The 21,257-nt window shown below is 45.0% G+C and overlaps 1 protein-coding gene across 1 annotated transcript in view; it reads left to right on the plus strand.

Moving 5' to 3' along the window:
* Window positions 1-21,257, plus strand: part of BMP6 (bone morphogenetic protein 6) — a 227,730-nt gene that overhangs the window by 147,900 nt on the left and 58,573 nt on the right. The window contains exons 3-4 of the mRNA XM_077492163.1: window positions 4,186-4,334; window positions 19,959-20,156. Of these exons, the coding sequence (XP_077348289.1) occupies window positions 4,186-4,334; window positions 19,959-20,156 (347 nt within the window). The remainder of the gene's footprint in view (window positions 1-4,185; window positions 4,335-19,958; window positions 20,157-21,257) is intronic.

The following is a 21,257-nucleotide window of genomic DNA, read 5'->3' on the forward strand; positions in this document are numbered from 1 at the left end:
ACTTTCGAAATGAGCGGACTGTTCCCGCTCGGAAAGTCCGCCCATTTCGAGCGCGTGTACAGGTAGGCGGGGCCCGCGAAGGAGACGTCGCGGGCTCCGCCGCCTGGAATGGGCTTAAAGGGGAACCCCAACGCCGAAAAAAATCGGCGTGGGGGTTCCCCCAAAGTCCACACCAGACCCTTGTCCGAGCACGCTACCCGGCCGGCCAGGAAAGGGGGGCGAGCGAGCGCGCCCCCCCTCCTGAGCCGTACCAGGCCGCGTGCCCTCAACATGGGGGGGTGCCTTGGGGAAGGGGGGGGCCGCGCGGCCCCCCCACCCCAAAGCACCTTGTCCCCATGTTGATGAGGACAAGGGCCTCTTCCCGACAACCCTGGCCGTTGGTTGTCGGGGTCTGCGGGCGGGGGGCTTATCGGAATCCGGGAGCCCCCTTTAAGAAGGGGGCCCCCGGATACCGGCCCCCCACCCTATGTGAATGAGTATGGGGTACAATGTACCCCTACCCATTCACCTGTGAAATAAAGTACAAAAAAAAACACAACACAGGGGAAAAAATATTTTATTGCACAGCTCCGGGGGTCTTCCGTCTTCGGGGGTCTTCTCGCCGGACTCCTCCGCTATCTGTGTGTAGCTCTTTTACTAGCGGAGGAGTCCGGCTTTCTTCCTCCCCCGCCGCCGGCCTCTTCTCCCGACTTCGGGGGTCTTGTCCCCCTCTTCGGTTCTTCTGCCGGGCCACCGCGCCTTCTTATAGCTCTTTTACAGGCGGTGGCCCGGTCTTCTGTCGCCGCTGTCGCGGATAGCGGAGGAGTCCGGCGAGAAGACCCCCGAAGACGGAAGACCCCCGGAGCTGTGCAATAAAATATTTTATCTCGTGTGTTGTGTTTTTTTTTGGGTACTTTTATTTTACAGGTGAATGGGTAGGGGTACATTGTACCCCATACTCATTCACATAGGGTGGGGGGGCCGGTATCCGGGGGCTCCCGGATTCCGATAAGCCCCCCGCCCGGTCTTCTGTCGCCGCTGTCGTCGTCGTCGCCGCCGCCGCCGCCGCCGCCTTCCGTTCTTGTTCTTCTTCTTGTTCTTCTTCTTCTTCTCCTGGAGATGTTGACTCGACGATCTCTCCGGCCGGAATGCCAGGGACACGCTCCGCTGCCACTTATATAGTGACAATGGGGCGGTGTCACATGGTATATGTCACATGGGTTGGTCACATGGGTTGATGTCACATGGGGACTATGACATCGTAAGGGGGCGGGGTCACCATGTGACCAACCCATGTGACATATACCATGTGACACCGCCCCATTGTCACTATATAAGTGACCGCACAGCGCGGCTCTGGCATTCCGGCCGGAGAGATCGTCGAGTCAACATCTCCAGGAGAAGAAGAAGAAGAACAAGAAGAAGAACAAGAACGGCAGGCGGCGGCGGCGACGACGACAGCGGCGACAGAAGACCGGGCCACCGCCTGTAAAAGAGCTACAAGAAGGCGCGGTGGCCCGGCAGAAGAACCGAAGAGGGGGACAAGACCCCCGAAGTCGGGAGAAGAGGCCGGCGGCGGGGAGGAAGAAAGCCGGACTCCTCCGCTAGTAAAAGAGCTAACCCCGACAACCAACGGCCAGGGTTGTCGGGAAGAGGCCCTTGTCCTCATCAACATGGGGACAAGGTGCTTTGGGGTGGGGGGGCCGCGCGGCCCCCCCCTTCCCCAAGGCACCCCCCCATGTTGAGGGCACGCGGCCTGGTACGGCTCAGGAGGGGGGGCGCGCTCGCTCGCCCCCCTTTCCTGGCCGGCCGGGTAGCGTGCTCGGACAAGGGTCTAGTGTGGACTTTGGGGGAACCCCCACGCCGATTTTTTTCGGCGTTGGGGTTCCCCTTTAAGCCCATTCCAGGCGGCGGAGCCCGCGACGTCTCCTTCGCGGGCCCCGCCTACCTGTACACGCGCTCGAAATGGGCGGATTTGCCTCCTCCTTACGTGGGCGAGTCCGTTCATTTCAAAAGTTGAGCGAACTGTTTGCCCAACCTTGTTCGTCAAACAGTCCGCTCGTGTGTGGGCAAGTCCGCTCATGCAAATTTTGAGCGGACTGTTTGCCGAAACTGTTTGACGAACAAGGTTGGGCAAACAGTCCGCGCGTGTGTACGCGGCCTTAGTCGTTTCTAGGCAGTTGAGTATAGAAGCATTTTTTGGAAATCAAAAAAATGCATTCAGGATGGATGTTCAGAGGCATTTGAAATGACAAACGCCTATAACAGCTTGTAAATGCGGTAACTCACATTTAGCCATGTTTTATTTACAGGTGTTTTTAATTTTTGACTATTTGAAAAAAAACACTCCTAAATGCAGCTAAACGCGGCATATAAATGTGGCAAAACAGACATTTTTAAACATCGGTTACTATCTGTCAAGTTGCATAGTTTAGAGGAGGTTGTAAAATGTTCCGTGTACATTAAGACTTATTGTATCTCTTGTCTGGTGAAGCAGTGGGTCCACACTAACCTGTGGGAATGTGCTAAGACCAGGAATCCTGTCGATGTTTCTCATTCTGATGCCGCGTACACATGACTGCCGGACCACAGTACGCCGGACAATTCGATCGTGTGTGGGCTCCAGCGGACTTTTTCATCATAAAAGTCCGGCGGACTTAGAAAGTAGTTGTGACTCAAAATTTGTCCGCCGGACTTGGCTTTCAGCGGACAATCCGTTCGTCAGTGTGCTAGTCCGGCAGACTAAGAATGACGCATGCTCTGAAGCAAGTACGAGAAGGAAGCTATTGGCTACTGGCTATTGAACTTCTTATTTCTAGTCCCGTCGTACGTGCTGTACGTCATCGCATTAGAAATCGCCGGACTTTCGGAGTGTGCGTGTGTGGCCAAGTCTGTTCGTTATAAAGTCCGGCGGATTGTTTGCCAGATTGTTTGCCGGACCAAGTCCGCTGGACAATTCGATCGTGTCAAGTCTTTCATAATACTATGAAAGACTTGATTTGATCAAGGCAGGAGGTTTAAGCAGACCTCTTCATGTATGTGATGCAGTGGTTTCCCCTTGCTTTGCACAGGTGTGTGCTGCTCTGGCAACTTCCTATTTCTTGTTCCTGAGGACTTTTTTTTACTACTTTGCTGCATACACTACCTCAACGCTGCTACAGTTATCCAAAACTTTGTCAGGGATTCCTCAATCATTGTTAGCTTCACTCTTAATTATTGGCCTCCCCACTCTGTGAAATTAGCTCTATTATTCACCTGTGAAGAATTTCCAGAAGGTTTATGATTTGTTTCTCTTCAGCAGGCTCCCCTGCAGTTCTATTCAAGGAGGACTGGTCTGGGGGGCAATAGAGAAGGTACTTCAACATTCAAACATAGATCAGGAAAGGATACATGGTGGGCACTATATAGTCACCTTCACCCTGTTCAAATCAGCAATCTCAACACGTGGTTGAGGGAAACCTTCCAGCACCAACTTCTTTTCCAGCTGTGTGACAATAAGCAATGACATTTCAGAACACCCACTTTTAACCATGCCTCACCATGATTACTCAGTGCCTTGGATAGTACAATATATTTTGCCCACATAAATCTACCTCTGTCATGAAAGGGTTAGTTGGTTGTGATTGTTCCCCAGGCTATTGATTTCTTGTCTTTCCCTGGTTCTTGTCCTTACTGGAGAACTCTATGCACAAGGCCTGTCTTGGAAAAATGATGCTCTTATGGCCATGGTTTCTGAGGTTAACTGTATCAAGAATAAGTTGGCTGGGCAAAGTGTTTCTTCTACTTTGGGCAAGAGAGAGCCTACAAACACTCAAGATGCATGCCTTCTTTTGTACAGCATTTTAAAAACCACTCCACTCACCATGCACGTGCCTGGCAGAGTGAGCATGACAGGTGCAGAACTTTAAAAAAAATCTGCTTTTACTGTACTACAAAGAGAGATGATCATTATCTTATATACATATTTTAAATGTAAAAAAAAAGAGTTTCTTGCTTTTTAAGTCTTTCTTAATTTACTGATGTATGAATAAAAAATTTGGGCAGTTCAACAGGAACCAGTCAAACTTTGATCAATGAAATATAGAAATATTTTTTAAGGGGGGGGGGGGGGGTTGAGCTTTATCTTAGGATGGGGGTACATGCTTATGTTTTTTAGCTTGCTTTGTAATGCTATACTAAGATGATGTTGTTTTGTTTCTATAACAGAGAATCAGATTTCTTCCTCCTGGATACTCAGACAGTGTGGGCTTCTGAGGAAGGTTGGCTGGAATTCGACATTACTGCAACCAGCAACTTATGGGTAATGAATCCACAGCGCAACCTTGGACTACAGCTTAGTGTAGAAACCAGAGACGGTAGGTTCTGACTGTTAAAAAAAAAAACTATGCCAATTAGGAACATATGAACTGGTATTAATGTAGTATAGCCACAAATACTTTTAAATACATTTTAAAGTACAGATAAGTAATCACAGTGTTAGACATTTATTTAACCCCAACAAAAAATATTTGACATGGGTTTAATATAAAGTGTTTTATCTCAACTGACACTTATCCTCCCCGTAACTAAAATGGGCATTACCTGGGTGCTAGCAAGCACAGTGGGTAGCTGTGCCTGCTGGTGCAATATTATATTGTATGAAATACAATAATTCTGTACCACTAGAGTATGAAAATGGTCAAGCATCAGTATACCAAACATAGTAAAGGTAAATGAAATGGAATCTCACTGTTGTATGTGCAAGGTAAATTCAGGAGGTGGCCCTTTCCATATTACTACACAGGTGGATCATAAACACAAGACTACCTTTTTTCTTGTCAACCCTTTTCAGACATTGTCCAATCATTTCCTAATACAAAAAATTTAGCTATGGTCATAAAGAACTGTTCATTTTGTTAGATCAGGTATTTAAATTATATAACAAAATGGAAAACAAATAATCAAAGAATTAATAAATACTTTTTTTTAGGACGAGCAATAAATAGTTTATGAATAAAAAGAGGTATGGGTGGTGCTGCCTGATATTAGTATATAATAAGAGTGCTTGCGTCGTGCACTGCTCCTTAAAAAAATGTGCTAAGTGATAAACTGGATAAATCAGACCACCAAATGTAAAGGTGATTCTAAGGATAAAATATATGTAAATTCATAAATGAAAAAAAAGGGGGGTGACAATAATAAGCTAAATCAAATGTCTTAAATCCCTTCAACATGGTTAATAAAGTGCAAAGTATCCTGTAAATGAAAATCCATATATGTAACAACGTGTAAAAGTGTAATAAATAATGTAAAAGAATCAAAGTAAAAAAATGGACACTGTGAGATGCTAGGTGCTAAAAAAACTGCACATCTGTTCTCAAGCAACCAACCACATGACAAGGAATGATTGATCTTATAACATAAAAGTGCATAGTGAACCAAAATATATATATAAGGAGGGAGGATGAGGTAAGGCGGGGGTTGGAAGGGTGGAGGAGGGACATAGCTCTCATAGGGAAATGTTCACCAGGTTGCATAGATATAGCAGTACTCAAGAGTGGTATGCAAGCCCAACACCTTATGTAGAAACCATGGGTCATATAACCAATAGATTGCTCAGTATCATACACCTCTAAGGCGGCGTACACACGGGCGGACTGTCTGCCGAAACTAAGTTTGTCAAACAGTCCGCTCAAACTTTTGAATGAACGAACTTGCCCACACACGGCACTTTTTGAGCGGACAAATACGGCAAACTAAGTTCGTCGTACTAAGTCCGCGCAACTTTTGAAATGAACGGACTCGCCCACACACGAGGCAACAGTCCGCTCATTTCGAGCGCGTGTCAAGGTAGGCGGGGCCCGCGACGGAGACGTCGCGGGCTCCGCCGCCTGGAATGAACATAAAGGGGAAACCCAACGCCGAGAAAAATCGGCGTGGGGGTCCCCCCAAAGTCCACAACAGACCCTTGTCCGAGCACGCTACCCGGCCGGCCAGGAAAGGGGGGCGAGCGAGCGCGCCCCCCCTCCTGAGCCGTACCAGGCCGCGTGCCCTCAACATGGGGGGTGCCTTGGGGAAGGGGGGGCCGCGCGGCCCCCCCACCCCAAAGCACCTTGTCCCCATGTTGATGAGGACAAGGGCCTCTTCCCGACAACCCTGGCCGTTGGTTGTCTGGGTCTGCGGGCGGGGGGCTTATCGGAATCCGGGAGCCCCCTTTAATAAGGGGGCCCCCGGATATCGGCCCCCCCACCCTATGTGAATGAGTATGGGGTACAATGTACCCCTACCCATTCACCTGTAAAATAAAAGTACCCAAAAAAAAACACAACACACGAGATAAAATATTTTATTGCACAGCTCCGGGGGTCTTCCGTCTTCGGGGGTCTTCTCGCCGGACTCCTCCGCTATCTTCTTGTAGCTCTTTTGCTAGCGGAGGAGTCCGGCTTTCTTCCTCCCCGCCGCCGGCCTCTTCTCCCGACTTCGGGGGTCTTGTCCCCCTCTTCGGTTCTTCTGCCGGGCCACCGCGCCTTCTTATAGCTCTTTTACAGGCGGTGGCCCGGTCTTCTGTCGCCGCTGTCGCGGATAGCGGAGGAGTCCGGCGAGAAGACCCCCGAAGACGGAAGACCCCCGGAGCTGTGCAATAAAATATTTTATCTCGTGTGTTGTGTTTTTTTTTGGGTACTTTTATTTTACAGGTGAATGGGTAGGGGTACATTGTACCCCATACTCATTCACATAGGGTGGGGGGGCCGGTATCCGGGGGCTCCCGGATTCCGATAAGCCCCCCGCCCGCAGACCCCGACAACCAACGGCCAGGTTGTCGGGAAGAGGCCCTTGTCCTCATCAACATGGGGACAAGGTGCTTTGGGGTGGGGGGGCCGCGCGGCCCCCCCTTCCCCAAGGCACCCCCCATGTTGAGGGCACGCGGCCTGGTACGGCTCAGGAGGGGGGGCGCGCTCGCTCGCCCCCCTTTCCTGGCCGCCGGGTAGCGTGCTCGGACAAGGGTCTGTTGTGGACTTTGGGGGGACCCCCACGCCGATTTTTTTCGGCGTTGGGGTTCCCCTTTAAGTCCATTCCAGGCGGCGGAGCCCGCAACGTCTCCGTCGCGGGCCCCGCCTACCTGGAGACGCGCTTGAAATGAGCAGACTTTTCTCCCGGGCGGGAACAGTCCGCTCATTTCGAAAGTACAGCGGACTGGCCCACACACGGGCGGACTGTCCGCTCAAACCAAGTTTCAGCGGACAGTTTTTCGGGATTTCCGAAAAACTTTGTTCGTCAAACTGTCCGCTGAAACTGTCCGCTGAAAGCCCACACACGAGCGGACTGTCCGCTGAAACACTGTTCAGCGGACAAAGTTGAGCGAACAGTCCCCGCGTGTGTACGCGGCCTTACTGGGTTTGACTCGGCCTCACGGAGGGGTACGGGACAGACATGTCTGTTCACACTTATTCGGCGAGACCTCCAGTAAGTGACCCAAGGAGAGGGGCCGACACTGTGGCAACCAGCCACAACCTGGGGGCTCTGATGTCATCTAAACAGTGGCAGTCAGTGACCCCAAAATATTTGCATAGTATAATCTGCTTCACATTAGACACCATGACAGTAGGTAAAACATAGTGGTCACTCTAGCCCTAAATGAACATGTGAGGGGCATGGTAAGGCAACGCTGTTATAGAGAGAGGGGTTATGTATGAAGCATGAAAAAACATTGAGGCACAAAGACCTCATCTGGGCAGCATATCAGAAGTCTCATAACTTACTGCTATATGAAAAATCCCCCCCAAAAAATCCAGAGCAGTGGAAACATTGGGGCACAAAGACCACACATCCTGAAGAGGTACTGTATCCTTGTATTCATAAGAAACACAGAAAACCAAATACGGCTAGGGATATGCATGTAGGGAATGTCATAGAAGAGCAAGGCCCCTCTCATGTGCAGTAATGGGTACATCTGGGCATTGGCACGTGGGGACATACCAGGTAAGTAAGTGCAGGAAAAATCTAGTCATGCCAACTGCAGGTAGTCAGCGGGGACAACTCAGAACGTTCGCCATAAAATCAACAGCCATAAACAGCCATGCAGGCATGTAAAACAGTGCTTTCAACACTTAGGCTTCCCTGGATATCTCCCTGGAGAGGGCTTGGGATCTCATCCGTGGCCTCTAATGGCGCGCTTGAGGATGTTCCCCCCGGCCCAGAGGGGCCAGGGCAGCCCACCGGGCATGGGAGAAGCAGGATTACCTGGATGGGTTCTACATCAAGGAAAGCAAAGAGATCTGGTAGGTTTGTGGGTGTACGTAGTGGGGGAAGGAAGCAGAGGCTCTCCGAAAGGTGACTGTCAGCGGGTATCCCCATCTGTATGTACTTCCCTGTTCCCGTGCCAGGTCTAGGATCGGGCGTAGGTGGGCTCTTTGCTGGAGTGTTGCCCTGAAGAGATCTGGGAAGCATCTTGATGGATGCTCCGTCGAATTCCACTTCCCCACTCTCCCACGCCTTGTGGAGGAGTTGTTCTTTCTGGGGGTAACGATGTAGGCGGCACACAACATCTTGAGGCATATTGAGGTCAGATGATTTTGGGCCTAGGGCCCTATTAACCCTGTCTAGATCTACAGTAGTCTGTGGGGAATCTAATACTTGGAAAATGGCACTCATCGTAGCAGAAAGGTGCTCAATGCCAGTGGCTTCTGGGAGGCCCCTTAGCTTTAGGTTGTTCCTGCAGCTTCTGTCATCTAAGTCCTCCATATGAAGCTGGAGGGCTACTGTTATATCCGCCTGTGCGATATGCAACTGTTCCAGGGCCTCCATTCGATGTTCCAGGGAGGAGATGGAGGTCTCCCCTGTGTCTACCCTCTCCACTAGCGAGTGGATCTCTGCCATAACCTCCTGTATGTTCCGGTGGTGTGCCTCTTCCACCCGGTGGATCAGGGTCTCTATGTCCTGTTTTGTAGAAGTGTCCTAATGTCACCATTGGGGTGGTCTGGTTCTCCTCTCAGAGGGGAATTTGCGACCTCTGACATGTTTGGGCAGAAGAGGGTGAGCCAGGGGAGCCCGGCGGGCCCAGCGTTGCCTGTAATTCTAGACCTGAGCCACGTGGCGCTGCCACAATGGCGCCCAGGGAGGTGCGGTGCACGTTATGGAAGAAGCGGTGGATCTCCCCTTGGGGAGTGTGGGAGCGAGTCGGTCAAGCTGACGATCTGGTCTGGTATCGTTTCGCAGCTAGCATGCCGCTGAAGGAGGCTGTTAAATCATGTAGGTTGTCAAGATAAGCAGGGGGACGCCAGGAGCTCACAAAAAACGTCACACGCCATGTCCAAGCCATGCCCCCACATCTGTGACTTTTACCCGGGTGTCTAATAAAGCATATTTTTGAGCCTAAGGTATTTACTTCTAAGTTGGATACTTAGCACATATGGGACCCCCTACCGCAGCACCACTTACTGCACACAGATATCAGGTCAAGCCAGGTTGAGCACATATAGAGTATAAACATACTCAATATATATACAGTATATATAAATATATTGTGAAACAATTTAGGAAGTGTTTATTTATGTAGCAGCTGTATTAGAATATATAAACACATTAAGTGTGGAGTAGACATATTATTGGCATATGCCAATTTTAGTTGTAATAGTAGTAAGCAGGGGATCAACATTTAGACATATATAATCACAAAGTTCCCATCAAACATCTATACCAATATATGTAATGACACCAGTCCTGCAAAATGTAAGTGAGACTACCTGATTGCGAGTAACAGGTAAAAAATCAATAGGCAAAATTTGTGATTTCAACACGTTAATGATCAGACCTGAAAAACAGCCAAAATCGGTAATAACCGTGACAGTAGTATTAAGTGAAAGGTCTGAGTTCTCTCATTATAAAATCATATAGTTGTCAGGATGCAGCTTTTTTTTCAACATGTCAATAACAGCATTATTATAGAAAATTTCCCTGATTTGAGCAGCCATGGAACAGGAGGGAGAAAGAGAATATCCCTGTCTAGCATCCCTGGGAAGTGAGTGGAAAAGCCTCAGACGTCCACCCATTGGCACAAACTCTGACCATGGGAAAGGCATAGAGAAGTTGTAGCAATTTTTTTAATTGAGGTCCAAACCCAAGAGAAAGGTTTGATTAACAATAAATGGGGAGGAGTGGAGGATGGGGTGCTACTAATACTTAAAAAAAAAAAGTGAATTAAAACGGGGCCTTAAAGGTGAGTTCCACCCAAAAGTGGAAGCTCCGCTTATCTGACTCCCCCCCCCCCCTCCGGTACCACATTTGGCACCTTTCAGAGGAGTGGTTACCTGTTTTTGACTCCCACTTCTGGGAGATTGCAAAGCGATCACTCAAAAGTTCGGCCCTCCTCCTTCCCCTGCCGCTGGACTATTCAGAAAGCGCAGCACGCTTTGAGCATGCGCAGTAGGGAAACAGCTTTAAATCCACAAGGGTTCACTGCTGGGTTCCCTTACTATGAATGGTGGTGACAGCACCCAAGAGCCGATGGAAACAGCGGCTAGGGTGCCAACATCACTGAATTCCAGGACAGGTAGGTGTCCTAATATTTAAAGTCAGCAGCTACAGTAGGTGTTGCTGCTGACTTTTACTTTTTTGCTGGAAGGCAGAACTCCTCTTTAAGTATAATCTTAATGAAACATTTTGAATACAATTACACCATAATTATGCTTGCTGCAAGAGTGCTTCTTATTCTAACCTACTCTTACCTAGAATATAAGGTGGATTTGGATCTTTATTGTGTTTTATGCTTAAAGAGTTATGGGGTAATCCATAAGTAAGCTGACATGTCTTCATCGTGTATGACTTCATAGTCTCATCAATTAGCGTTGATATTCCTCTTGCTGTGTTATCTTGATAGTGTTTTATGTGCTTAAAGGGGTTATAAAGGTAAAAAAAATGTCACCTTAATGCATTCCATGCATTAAGGTGAAAAAACATCTGACAGTGCCGGCACCCCCAGCCCCCCCCCCCCCCCCGTTTTACTTACCTGACCCGTCAAAAGTCCTGCACTCGCCCCCGACGTCCTCTTCGCCACTCAGCCTGGCCGCTGATTGGTTGGAGTGGATGGATTGAAAGCAGTGCGCGCTGCTGTCAATCACATCCAATGATGCCGCGCGCCAGGGGCGGGGCCGTGTGATACAGCAAAAGGCTATAGCTGCTGGCTGTATCACGGGAGCCCGCCCGCAGGTGCTTCTCACCATGAGAGGGAGCTCGCATGAACATGAGAAGTACCTGTGGGAGGAAGTAGAGACAGCCGCCGAGGGACCCCAGAAGAGCAGAGCTGCACAGCGGAGGTAAGTATAATATGTTTATTTTTAAAAAATAAAAAAAATACCCTTACAATCCCTTTAAGTAAGTATAAAAATGTTTGGTTTCTGTTGCAGAGATTTTATTTATTTTGCAATAGTAAAACAGTAAAAGTACAGTTAAATGTCATAGATACATAAAACAGCTTACATAGAATTCATAGGTGTCAATCAACCAGTACAGTCCTCAAGGGTAGTCTTAAGGAAAAGGCAGTCTTTGTTGAATGTTCAATCTACTGGTGAACAGCACACACCTTAAGCCCCATACACACTATCAGTTTTTCTGCTGTGTTTTTCCTTTAGGTTTACCAAAACCATGTAGTAGAAGGGCCTGTCTGATTGCATACGAATTGAAACTTCTAAGGTTTGACCTCATATTATACGGTTTTGGTAAATCCGATGGAAAAACTCAGCAGAAATACTGATAAGGTGTATGGGGCTTAAGGCTAATGCCGCGTACAGATAATCAAACAATCCGGTGGAAAAGTCCGGCGGACTAAGAAAGTAGTTTTGCACCAAAATATGGCCGTGTGTGTGCTAGTCCGGCGGACAATACGGCCGTGTGTGTGCTAGTCCGCCGTACTTTTGAAATGAATAGACTTTTCTCGCCCGGAGAAAAGTCCGCTCATTTTGAGCGTGGCTCCAGGTAGCCGGGGCTAGCGAAGGAAGCGTTGCTGGCCCCGTCACCTGGTATGGAGTTAAAGGGGAAGCCCTACGCCAAAAAAACAGTGTGGGGGTCCCCCCCAGGTCCATATCAGACCCTTATCCGAGCATACAACCCGGCCAGTCAGGAAAGGGGGTGGGGACGAGCGAGCGCCCCCCCCCTCTGAGCCATACCAGGCCGCGTGCGCTCAACATGGGGGGGTGCTTTGGGGAAGGGGGCGCGCACCCCTCCACCCCAAAGCACCTTGTCCCCATTTAGATGAGGACAAGGGACTCTTCCCGACAACCCTGGCCGTTGGTTGTCGGGGTCTGCGGGCTGGGGGATTATCGGAATCCGTGAGCCCCCTTTAACCCCCGAAGAGGGGGACAAGACCCCCGAAGTCGGAAGAAGAGGGCGGCAGCGAAGAAGAAATCCGGGCTCCTCCGCTAGTAAAAGAGCTAGCAGAAGATAGCGGAGGAGTCCGGCGAGAAAACCCCCCAAGACGGAAGACCCCCGGAGCAGTGCAATAAATTATTTTTAAACCTTGTGTGTTGTGTTTTTTTAACGTTTTTTTCACAGGTGAATGGGTAGGAGTACATTGTACCCCTTACTAATTCACATAGGGTGGGGGGCCGGTATCCGGGGGCCCCCTTATTAAAGGGGGCTCCCGGATTCCGATAAGCTCCCTGCCCGCAGACCCCGACAACCAACGGCCAGGGTTGTCGGGAAGAGGCCCTTGTCCTCATCAACATGGGGACAAGGTGCTTTGGGGTGGGGGGGCACGCAGCCTGGTACGGCTCAGGAGGGGGCAGCTCGCTCGTCCCCACCCCCTTTCCTGACCGGCCGGGTAGCGTGCTCGGATAAGGGTCTGATATGGACCTAGAGGGGGACCACCACGCCGTTATTTCGGCGTAGGGTTTCCCCTTTAACTCCATACCAGGTGATGGGGCCAGCGACGCTTCCTTCGCTAGTCCCGGCTACCTGGAGCCGCGTTCAAAATTAATGGACTTTCCTCCATGTGTGTGGGTGAGTCCGTTAATTTCAAAAGTACGGCGGATAGTCTGCTGCAAAAGTACCGTGTGTGGGCAGGTATCTTGTTCAGAAAGTCCGGCGGACAGTCCGGTGGTTTGTCCGCCAGACTAAGTCTGCCGGATAGTCTGATACGTGTGTACGCGGCATTAGATGACCAACCCATTGAAACTCAGATGATACCATCCCCATGATAGTCAGAGTATTTGATAGTGTCTGATATCTTTACCTAGCTAGACCAAACAGCCTCAAATTTTTAGCCCTTAGATTCATAGGTAAGCTTATATATTGGAAACATAGAATTAACCAACCCCTTCTATTCATAATTGTGAATGGCTTCACCCTTTTCCAAGTTAGAGCATTCATTTTTTATATAAAAGAAGAGAAGTGTTACAAACATTTTCAGTGTTGATGATAGTTGGAATTATCCCACGTTGCCCTAGAATACTCAAAAAGGGATTTCAGATATTGGAAGTACTAACTTATTGTGACCAACATAGTCTAATCGCTGGGAGGTCTCACACATCATATGAAGAATTACTGCCCCCTCGCTTTAGCACCTAAAGCAAGAGGATAATGGAATCTGTTTCATATTATAATGTAGTGGTGTAAAAATTGAATCTGAATCGGCTTGTTCCTGGATGAAATATCATTGTGGTTTAAAAATCAAAGCCCAATCCTCCTCTATAGCTAATCCATATTTATTATATAGTTTATCAAGCTTACTAAGTTTCAAAGATATCTGACTTGAGTAGTAGGTGGAAATAATTTTGTATGTTCAGAGGTCAACAACATTTTCTCTGAGGCTTATGGTTGTAATACAACATCTGCTAACCCCAATTTAGGCTGCCATTGCATGCCTAAGTTACATGTATCAGGAAAAGCATGACCTAGGGACCTAGTATTTCCAGCAAAAAAACTCAAAAGATTTAAAATTAGTTCCCAAGTAAAGCTAGTGAAAGTACTTAATTCTGAATCCCATCCAATAGGTTTCTCTTGAGAGTCCAGATAGTTCTGGAAGCTCAGGACTTCACCATAGAGGAGTATTTCAAGAACAAACTATAGATTGGGTGGAGTATCTTTGGAGACACCAGTGTTTCAGAGTAAAGTAGATTTTTTGTATTTCCACACCCTAGTATGAGAAATATATCTCCTATAAAACAAATTACTCAGGGTCTCAAAGGATGCAAGTATACAGTGCCTTGCAAAAGTATTCGGCCCCCTTGAACTTTTCAACCTTTTGCCACATTTCAGGCTTCAAACATAAAGATATAAAATTTAAATTTTTTGTGAAGAATCACCAACAAGTGGGACACAATTGTGAAGTGGAGAGAAATCTATTGGATATTTTAAACTTTTTTAGCAAATAAAAAACTGAAAAGTGGTGCGTGCAAAATTATTCGGCCCCTTTACTTTCAGTGCAGCAAACTCACTCCAGAAGTTCAGCGAGGATCTCTGAATGATCCAATGTTGTCCTAAATGACTGATGGTGATAAATAGAATCCACCTGTGTGTAATCAAGTCTCTGTATAAATGCACCTGTTCTGTGATAGTCTCAGGGTTCTGTTGAAAGCGCAGAGAGCATCATGAAGACCAAGGAACACACCAGGCAAGTCCGTAATACTGTTGTGGAGAAGTTTAAAGCCGGATTTGGATACAAAAAGATTTCCCAAGCTTTAAACATCCCAAGGAGCACTGTGCAAGGGATCATTTTGAAATGGAAGGAGTATCAGACCACTGCAAATCTACCAAGACCTGGCCGTCCCTCTAAACTTTCAGCTCAGACAAGGAGAAGACTGATCAGAGATGCAGCCAAGAGGCCCATGATCACTCTGGATGAACTGCAGAGAACTACAGCTGAGGTGGGAGAGTCTGTCCATAGGACAACAATCAGTCGTACACTGCACAAATCTGGCCTTTATGGAAGAGTGGCAAGAAGAAAGCCACCTGGGAGACACACCAAACATGTGGAAGAAGGTGCTCTGGTCAGATGAAACCAAAATCAAACTTTTTGCCCACAATGCAAAACGATATGTTTGGCGTAAAAGCAACACAGCTCATCACCCTCAACACACCATCCCCACTGTCAAACATGGTGGTGGCAGCATCATGGTTTAGGCCTGCTTTTCTTCAGCAGGGACAGGGAAGATGGTTAAAATTGAGGGGAAGATGGATGCAGCCAAATACAGGACCATTCTGGATGAAAACCTGTTGGAGTCTGCAAAAGACCTGAAACTTGGATGTAGATTTATCTTCCAACAAGACAATGATCCCAAACATACAGCAAAATCTACAAAGGAATGGTTCACAAATAAACGTATCCAGGTGTTAGAATGGCCAACTCAAAGTCCAGACCTGAATCCAATCGAGAATCTGTGGAAAGAGCTGAAAACTGCTGTTCACAAACGCTCTCCATCCAACCTCACTGAGCTCGAGCTGTTTTGCAAGGAAGAATGGGCAAGAATTTCAGTCTCTCGATGTGCAAAACTGATAGAGACATACCCCAAGCGACTTGCAACTGTAATTGCATCAAAAGGTGGCTCTACAAAGTATTAACGCAAGGGGGCCGAATAATTTTGCACGCTCCACTTTTCATTTTTTTATTAGTTAAAAAAGTTTCAAAAATATAATAGATTTCGTTCCACTTCACAATTGTGTCCCACTTGTTGGTGATTCTTCACAAAGCCTGAAATGTGGCAAAAGGCTGAAAAGTTCAAGGGGGCCGAATACTTTCGCAAGGCACTGTAGCTTCCTCCATTGTTAAGGCTGAGTTTTTAGTGTGTGGGCACAACCACCAATAAATATTTGTTAATTTTCATACTGTGTAGTATAAATATAGGTGTAGTAGTGCTAACCCACACTTATTCACTCCCTTATTCACTGCTTGTTGTAGTGCTTCTAGTGATATTCTAGGTGGATTTGAGCCACACAGAAGGAAAGAACCCTATCCAGTTCACAACATTTTCTAGGAATAATCACAGGTAAAATTGGGAAAACATAAGGAAGCGATAAAAATATTAATTACCTGCAAAAAAAGATAATTTTGAACTTAGTAAACCTACCTAATAAATTCAGCAGAATAACCCCCTAAAACCTGTAAGTACAGGAGACATTATTATCCATATAACTTTTCAGTGACACTTGTATTTTAATACCCATATAATGAAATCTTTCAAATATCTTTACGGTAGGTGACAAGAGGGATAAATATGTTCTTCCACTGGACGATCAATAGAAAACATTATAGTTTTGTTCCAATTGTCTCTAAATTCCAAAAACTGTCCAATATGATGTATCAGAGTTAGCGCTTTTTCTAGGCCATTTTCAGATTTATCAAAATACAAAAATTTGGAAGGGCTTTTTTCGTCTAGAAATGCAACAAACAGCCCTGAGACCCCGCTGGATTGCACAAAAAAAACTGTCCTACAAGGTTCAGTTTGAAGCTGAATTTCTCCAGTATCATAAATACAATGTCTTTGACAAGGTGGAATAGCCTTATCTAAGTGACATCAAAAGACACCAAACGACACTAAATGGATTGCAAATTGGTGAATATATACCTTAGAATATAGCCAAAACCTTTGAAAAGATCTTGGGATCTGTAATAATTAGAAATATCAGCCTGAACAATATCACAATTAAGATGATCATTGAAAGGTTTAGAGATTAAAAACCACCAATGCCTCTCCTAAAGAATGGGGGAAAAAAACTTCCTCCCTTCCTCCCTATCTGAATTATAAAAGTACAATAGGTGAGGTGCAATCACCTAAATTAAAATAGATTTTTTTTCTGTCAACCCAGCTGAGCCGCTGTACTAACAATTTGATGTTAGTACATCGATCTCCACTGAGCTATTGTGCTGTGACGGGACACACCAGCCAGCGCTTTCAGCCATTGGCTGAGAGGGCTGGCCAGGTGCCAATCGGCAGACCTTTTTTACTCATGCCCCTTTGACAGAAGCCGGCTCGTGTGTATGGTCCCTTGTGATCCATAACATCTTTGGTGGTCCCTATGAGCTCCTCTACAGCTAGCCTCTCCTGAGATGTCAGCTTAGGGAGGTGTACAGAAGATAGTAAGGCCAGCAACTTGGCCCATGAATAAGTGATAGCGGACCTATGTAAAGACAAATAAAAATCAGTGAAGGCTCATAAGATATAAGGGACATCTCCTAGATTGTATATTTGTGGTATAATATTAGATGATGTTTCTCTCCTGGCAAGGTACGCCAATGTTTCAGCAGCCTTGTCTCTGGCCTCAAAGATGAAATAAGTAGAATACAACAATTTTTGGAGGAGTAGATTATACGCCCTGCAGCCCTCCATCTCTGATATTTAGGATAACAGATAAATTTGCCCTTCACCAAGGTAGAGGTCCTGTTTGCTAAAGTACAGGATTTCATTTGGGCTTTTCTGATAGACCGTGAAAGCCATCTCTTATTACCACCTTATAGGCATCACACTTAACGGACATCAATACACCTGGATCAGCAAGATTCACAGACCAGTATGGGCCTTTCATATCCCTCCACTGATTTTAGATTAAAGGTTTATCTAGCCAACGAGAACCCGTGTGTGATGTACGGTTGAGCTTTTTGAGTTATTAATTGTAGGGGCAAGTGATCTGAAATAAGTCTAGTCAAGTGTGTAATACTCTGAACAAGAGCAAGTGTGTCATGCAAAGTAAAACAACATAAATTGTCGATAAAGTCTATTGTGCGTGAGAAGCACAATACTCCGTATTAGCAATAGACTTGTGCATGACCTAAAATCTTATTTTGTTTTGTTTCCATTCATAAAATACATCATTTTGTTCTGTTATATTCGTTATGTTACATTAATTTGTTTTCAGATAATTTGTTATTTCTGTAGATTATAGATATTCATTATAAGAAATTGATTCGTTTTATTGTTTAATTGTTTCATTTTCATATAATTTGTTAATTTGTTATTTATGTATATATATATATTCACGATAACGATTTGTAGTTTGGAAAGTCATTTGTTTATTGAATCCATTAACACACAGAATGACAATACAACACCCTTCTTACGTAGTTCTCAGGAATGCAGTCTGCAAATTGACCTTTTGTTTCATTAAACCTTTAATGAATTACAAATCATGCCAAATTCATTCGTTATTTTCATTATAATTTCTTTCGTATTAGTTCAAATTTGTTATTTTTTTTCTTCGGACATTCGGATGCATTACAAAGCAAATTGCACATGTCTACTAGTGGAATTCTTCCACCTAGACCTTCCACTAGATTTTGGTTAAATTAGAATTGTATACACATCCTACTAGTGGTGTAGCAATAGAGTGCTGACCCCATAGTCTGTCAATTTCTGGACACAAGACCATATTAAAGTCTCCTGAAATTATTAAACATATCCCAAATTTAAAAAAAAATAAATAAATTTTTCCTCGGTTTAGACTGATATGTATTCTTCTACATATTTTTGGTAAAAAAAACGCAATAGGCGTATATTAATTGGTTTACGCAAAAGTTATAGTGTCTACAAAATAGGGGATAGATTTATGGCATTTTTATTATTATATATTTTTTTTTTACTAGTAATAATGGCGATCTGCAATTTTTATTGGGTGCATTGATTACTGTACAAAATGTCACTGGTAGGGAAGGAGTTAACACTAGGGGTGATCAAAGGGTTAACTGTGTTCTAATTGTAGGGGGGATGGGACTGTCTAAGAGGAGAGAGAGATTGATGGTCATACTTATTACACAATCTGTCTCTACTCCCCTGAAAGAACTTGAATTTGTGTGTTTACACACACAGATCCCGGTTCTCTCTCTATCACGAGCGATCGCTGGTGCCCGGCTGCCATCGCGCCCACTGGGCACTCTCATCGGCTCTGGGCATGCGCCCCTAGTGCCCAAAAGGAAATGCGACGTAAGGTAACGTCGATTTGCCCAGTCGAGCCAACCTGCCACAGTAAAACTGCGGCAGCTGGTCCAGAAGTGGTTGAAATAGAGAGGAGCCTTTCTTTCACTGGAAATCATCGGTGTCAGATCAGGAAAGCATTCCTAAAACACCATTATAAGGACAACATTCTATTCTGGTAACTGTTTATGGTTAATAATTGTAATGATTGTATTCAGCATATGAATTCCATTTTTTCTTTTATTTCACAGGCCTTTATTTATACTTTCCCTGTATTTACATACAGACAAAAGTGACATTTACATGGGTTGGGGCAAACTATTATACTAGTAGGGGCTCAATGTTCAGCTTTTAGTCATCTAGTTTAACCAACCTCAAAAATATGTACTCAACAGTTTAGGGATATTCTGGACTGTGTCATACATGTTTTGTGTCATACAGTGGCTTGTAAACAAAAAATCATAGTGAAAAAAAGAGGCCTGCAACAAACACAAAAAAGAGCTAGATGAGTACAGGATTCCTCAGTACAAGCAGAGCTAAATTAAGCTATTGTTCATCAGCCAAGAGATGGGCATGCCCCCCGTGATTTCTGTTTATACTAAGTATTAGAAACAGGTTTTTGTAGGGTCACATTTTTTTGTTGGCAATGCTGAAAAGTAAAAAAATATGTTTTATGTTGTATCCTATGTATATTTTCTGTATCACTTATAAGCTGATTAAGTACTACATAAAAGTTATAGCTATTGGTGAAAACATACGGTCTTCCTAATAATTCCGTTCTTTGAGAGATCTGCTGGGCTGGCTCTTCATTACTGCCTTAACAAATTAAAAGTTAATGTACAATCATGGAAAGTAACTTAATTATTTTTTAGACATCATTCTTACTCATGTCTTATTTCGCATATTTCCTTCTTGTACTTATATTTTCTTACATTTGGTTATACTATTCAATAGATGTAATTATATATATATATATATATATATATATATATATATATATATATATATATATATATATATATATATATATATATATATACGTATATTTATACATGCTATAGTTCCCTTACATAACAAATACACTCATCTTTCATTTGGCTCTAGGTCAGAATGTAAATACAAGAGCTGCCGGTCTGGTTGGCAGGGATGGCCCATATGACAAGCAACCATTCATGGTAGCTTTTTTCAAAGCAAGTGAGGTTCATATGAGGACAGCAAGATCTGCAACAGGCAAACGCAAGAACCAGAACCGCAATCGCTATTCTCACTCACAAGATGTGTCAAGAGTATCCAGTGTAACAGGTAATATGCTTAACACTGCATGCTAAGATCAAGCTACCTGGATTGACCTAAAGCTTAGCTTTAAATAGTTGGCAATGCATGCGTTTGGACAAATGATCAAGACCTAGCTCAGGCATATGCAATTATCGAACCTCCAGCTGTTGCAGAACTACAAGTCCCATGAGGCATAGCAAGACTCTGACAGCCCCAAACATAACACCCAGAGGCAGAGGCATGATGGGACTTGTAGTTTTGCAACAGCTGGAGGTCCGCTAATTGCATATCCCTGACCTAGCTTATCATCCTTCACCAAACATTCAGATCATGCATGAAACAACAAATAATTGTACAAATATTGTTACCACCAACATGGCCTTACCTATGTGTGACAGTGGACATGTTGTCTGTGTAACCAAGAGGGACCCATAAGAAAGTTGCAAGGTAATTTAAATGGGCAAGATTATTAACCTCTTCAGCCCGGTAGATTTGGCTGCTCAATGACCATTTTTTGCGATATGGCACTGCATTGCTTTAACTGACAATTGCGCTGTCGTGCGGCACTGTACCCAAAGAAAATTGACGTCCTTTTTTACCTGCAAATAGAGATTTCTTTTAGTGGTATTTGATCACCTCTGCGGTTTTTATTTTTTGCGCTATAAACAAAAGAAGAGCAACAATTTTGAAAAAAGAACAATGGGGGTTATTTACTAAAGGCAAATCCACTTTGCACTGCAAATGCACTTGGAAGTGCAGTCACTGTAAATCCGAGGGGGATATGAAAGGAAAATAAAAAAAAACAGCATTTTAGCTTGCACATGATTAGAATCAGCAGAGCTTACCCTCATTTCAGATCTACCCCTCAGATTTACAGTGACTGCACTTTCAAGTGCACTTGCAGTGCACTTGTAGTGTAAAGTGGATTTACCTTTCGTAAATAACCCCCGATATATTCAACTTTTTGCTATAATAAATATCCCAAATTTAAAAAAAAATAAATAAATTTTTCCTCGGTTTAGACTGATATGTATTCTTCTACATATTTTTGGTAAAAAAAACGCAATAGGCGTATATTAATTGGTTTACGCAAAAGTTATAGTGTCTACAAAATAGGGGATAGATTTA

Source organism: Lithobates pipiens, unplaced genomic scaffold, assembly GCF_037356315.1.
Source record: "Lithobates pipiens isolate NorthernLeopardFrog02 unplaced genomic scaffold, aLitPip1_a1.2 Scaffold_19, whole genome shotgun sequence".
In the NCBI taxonomy this organism is placed as follows: domain Eukaryota; kingdom Metazoa; phylum Chordata; class Amphibia; order Anura; family Ranidae; genus Lithobates; species Lithobates pipiens.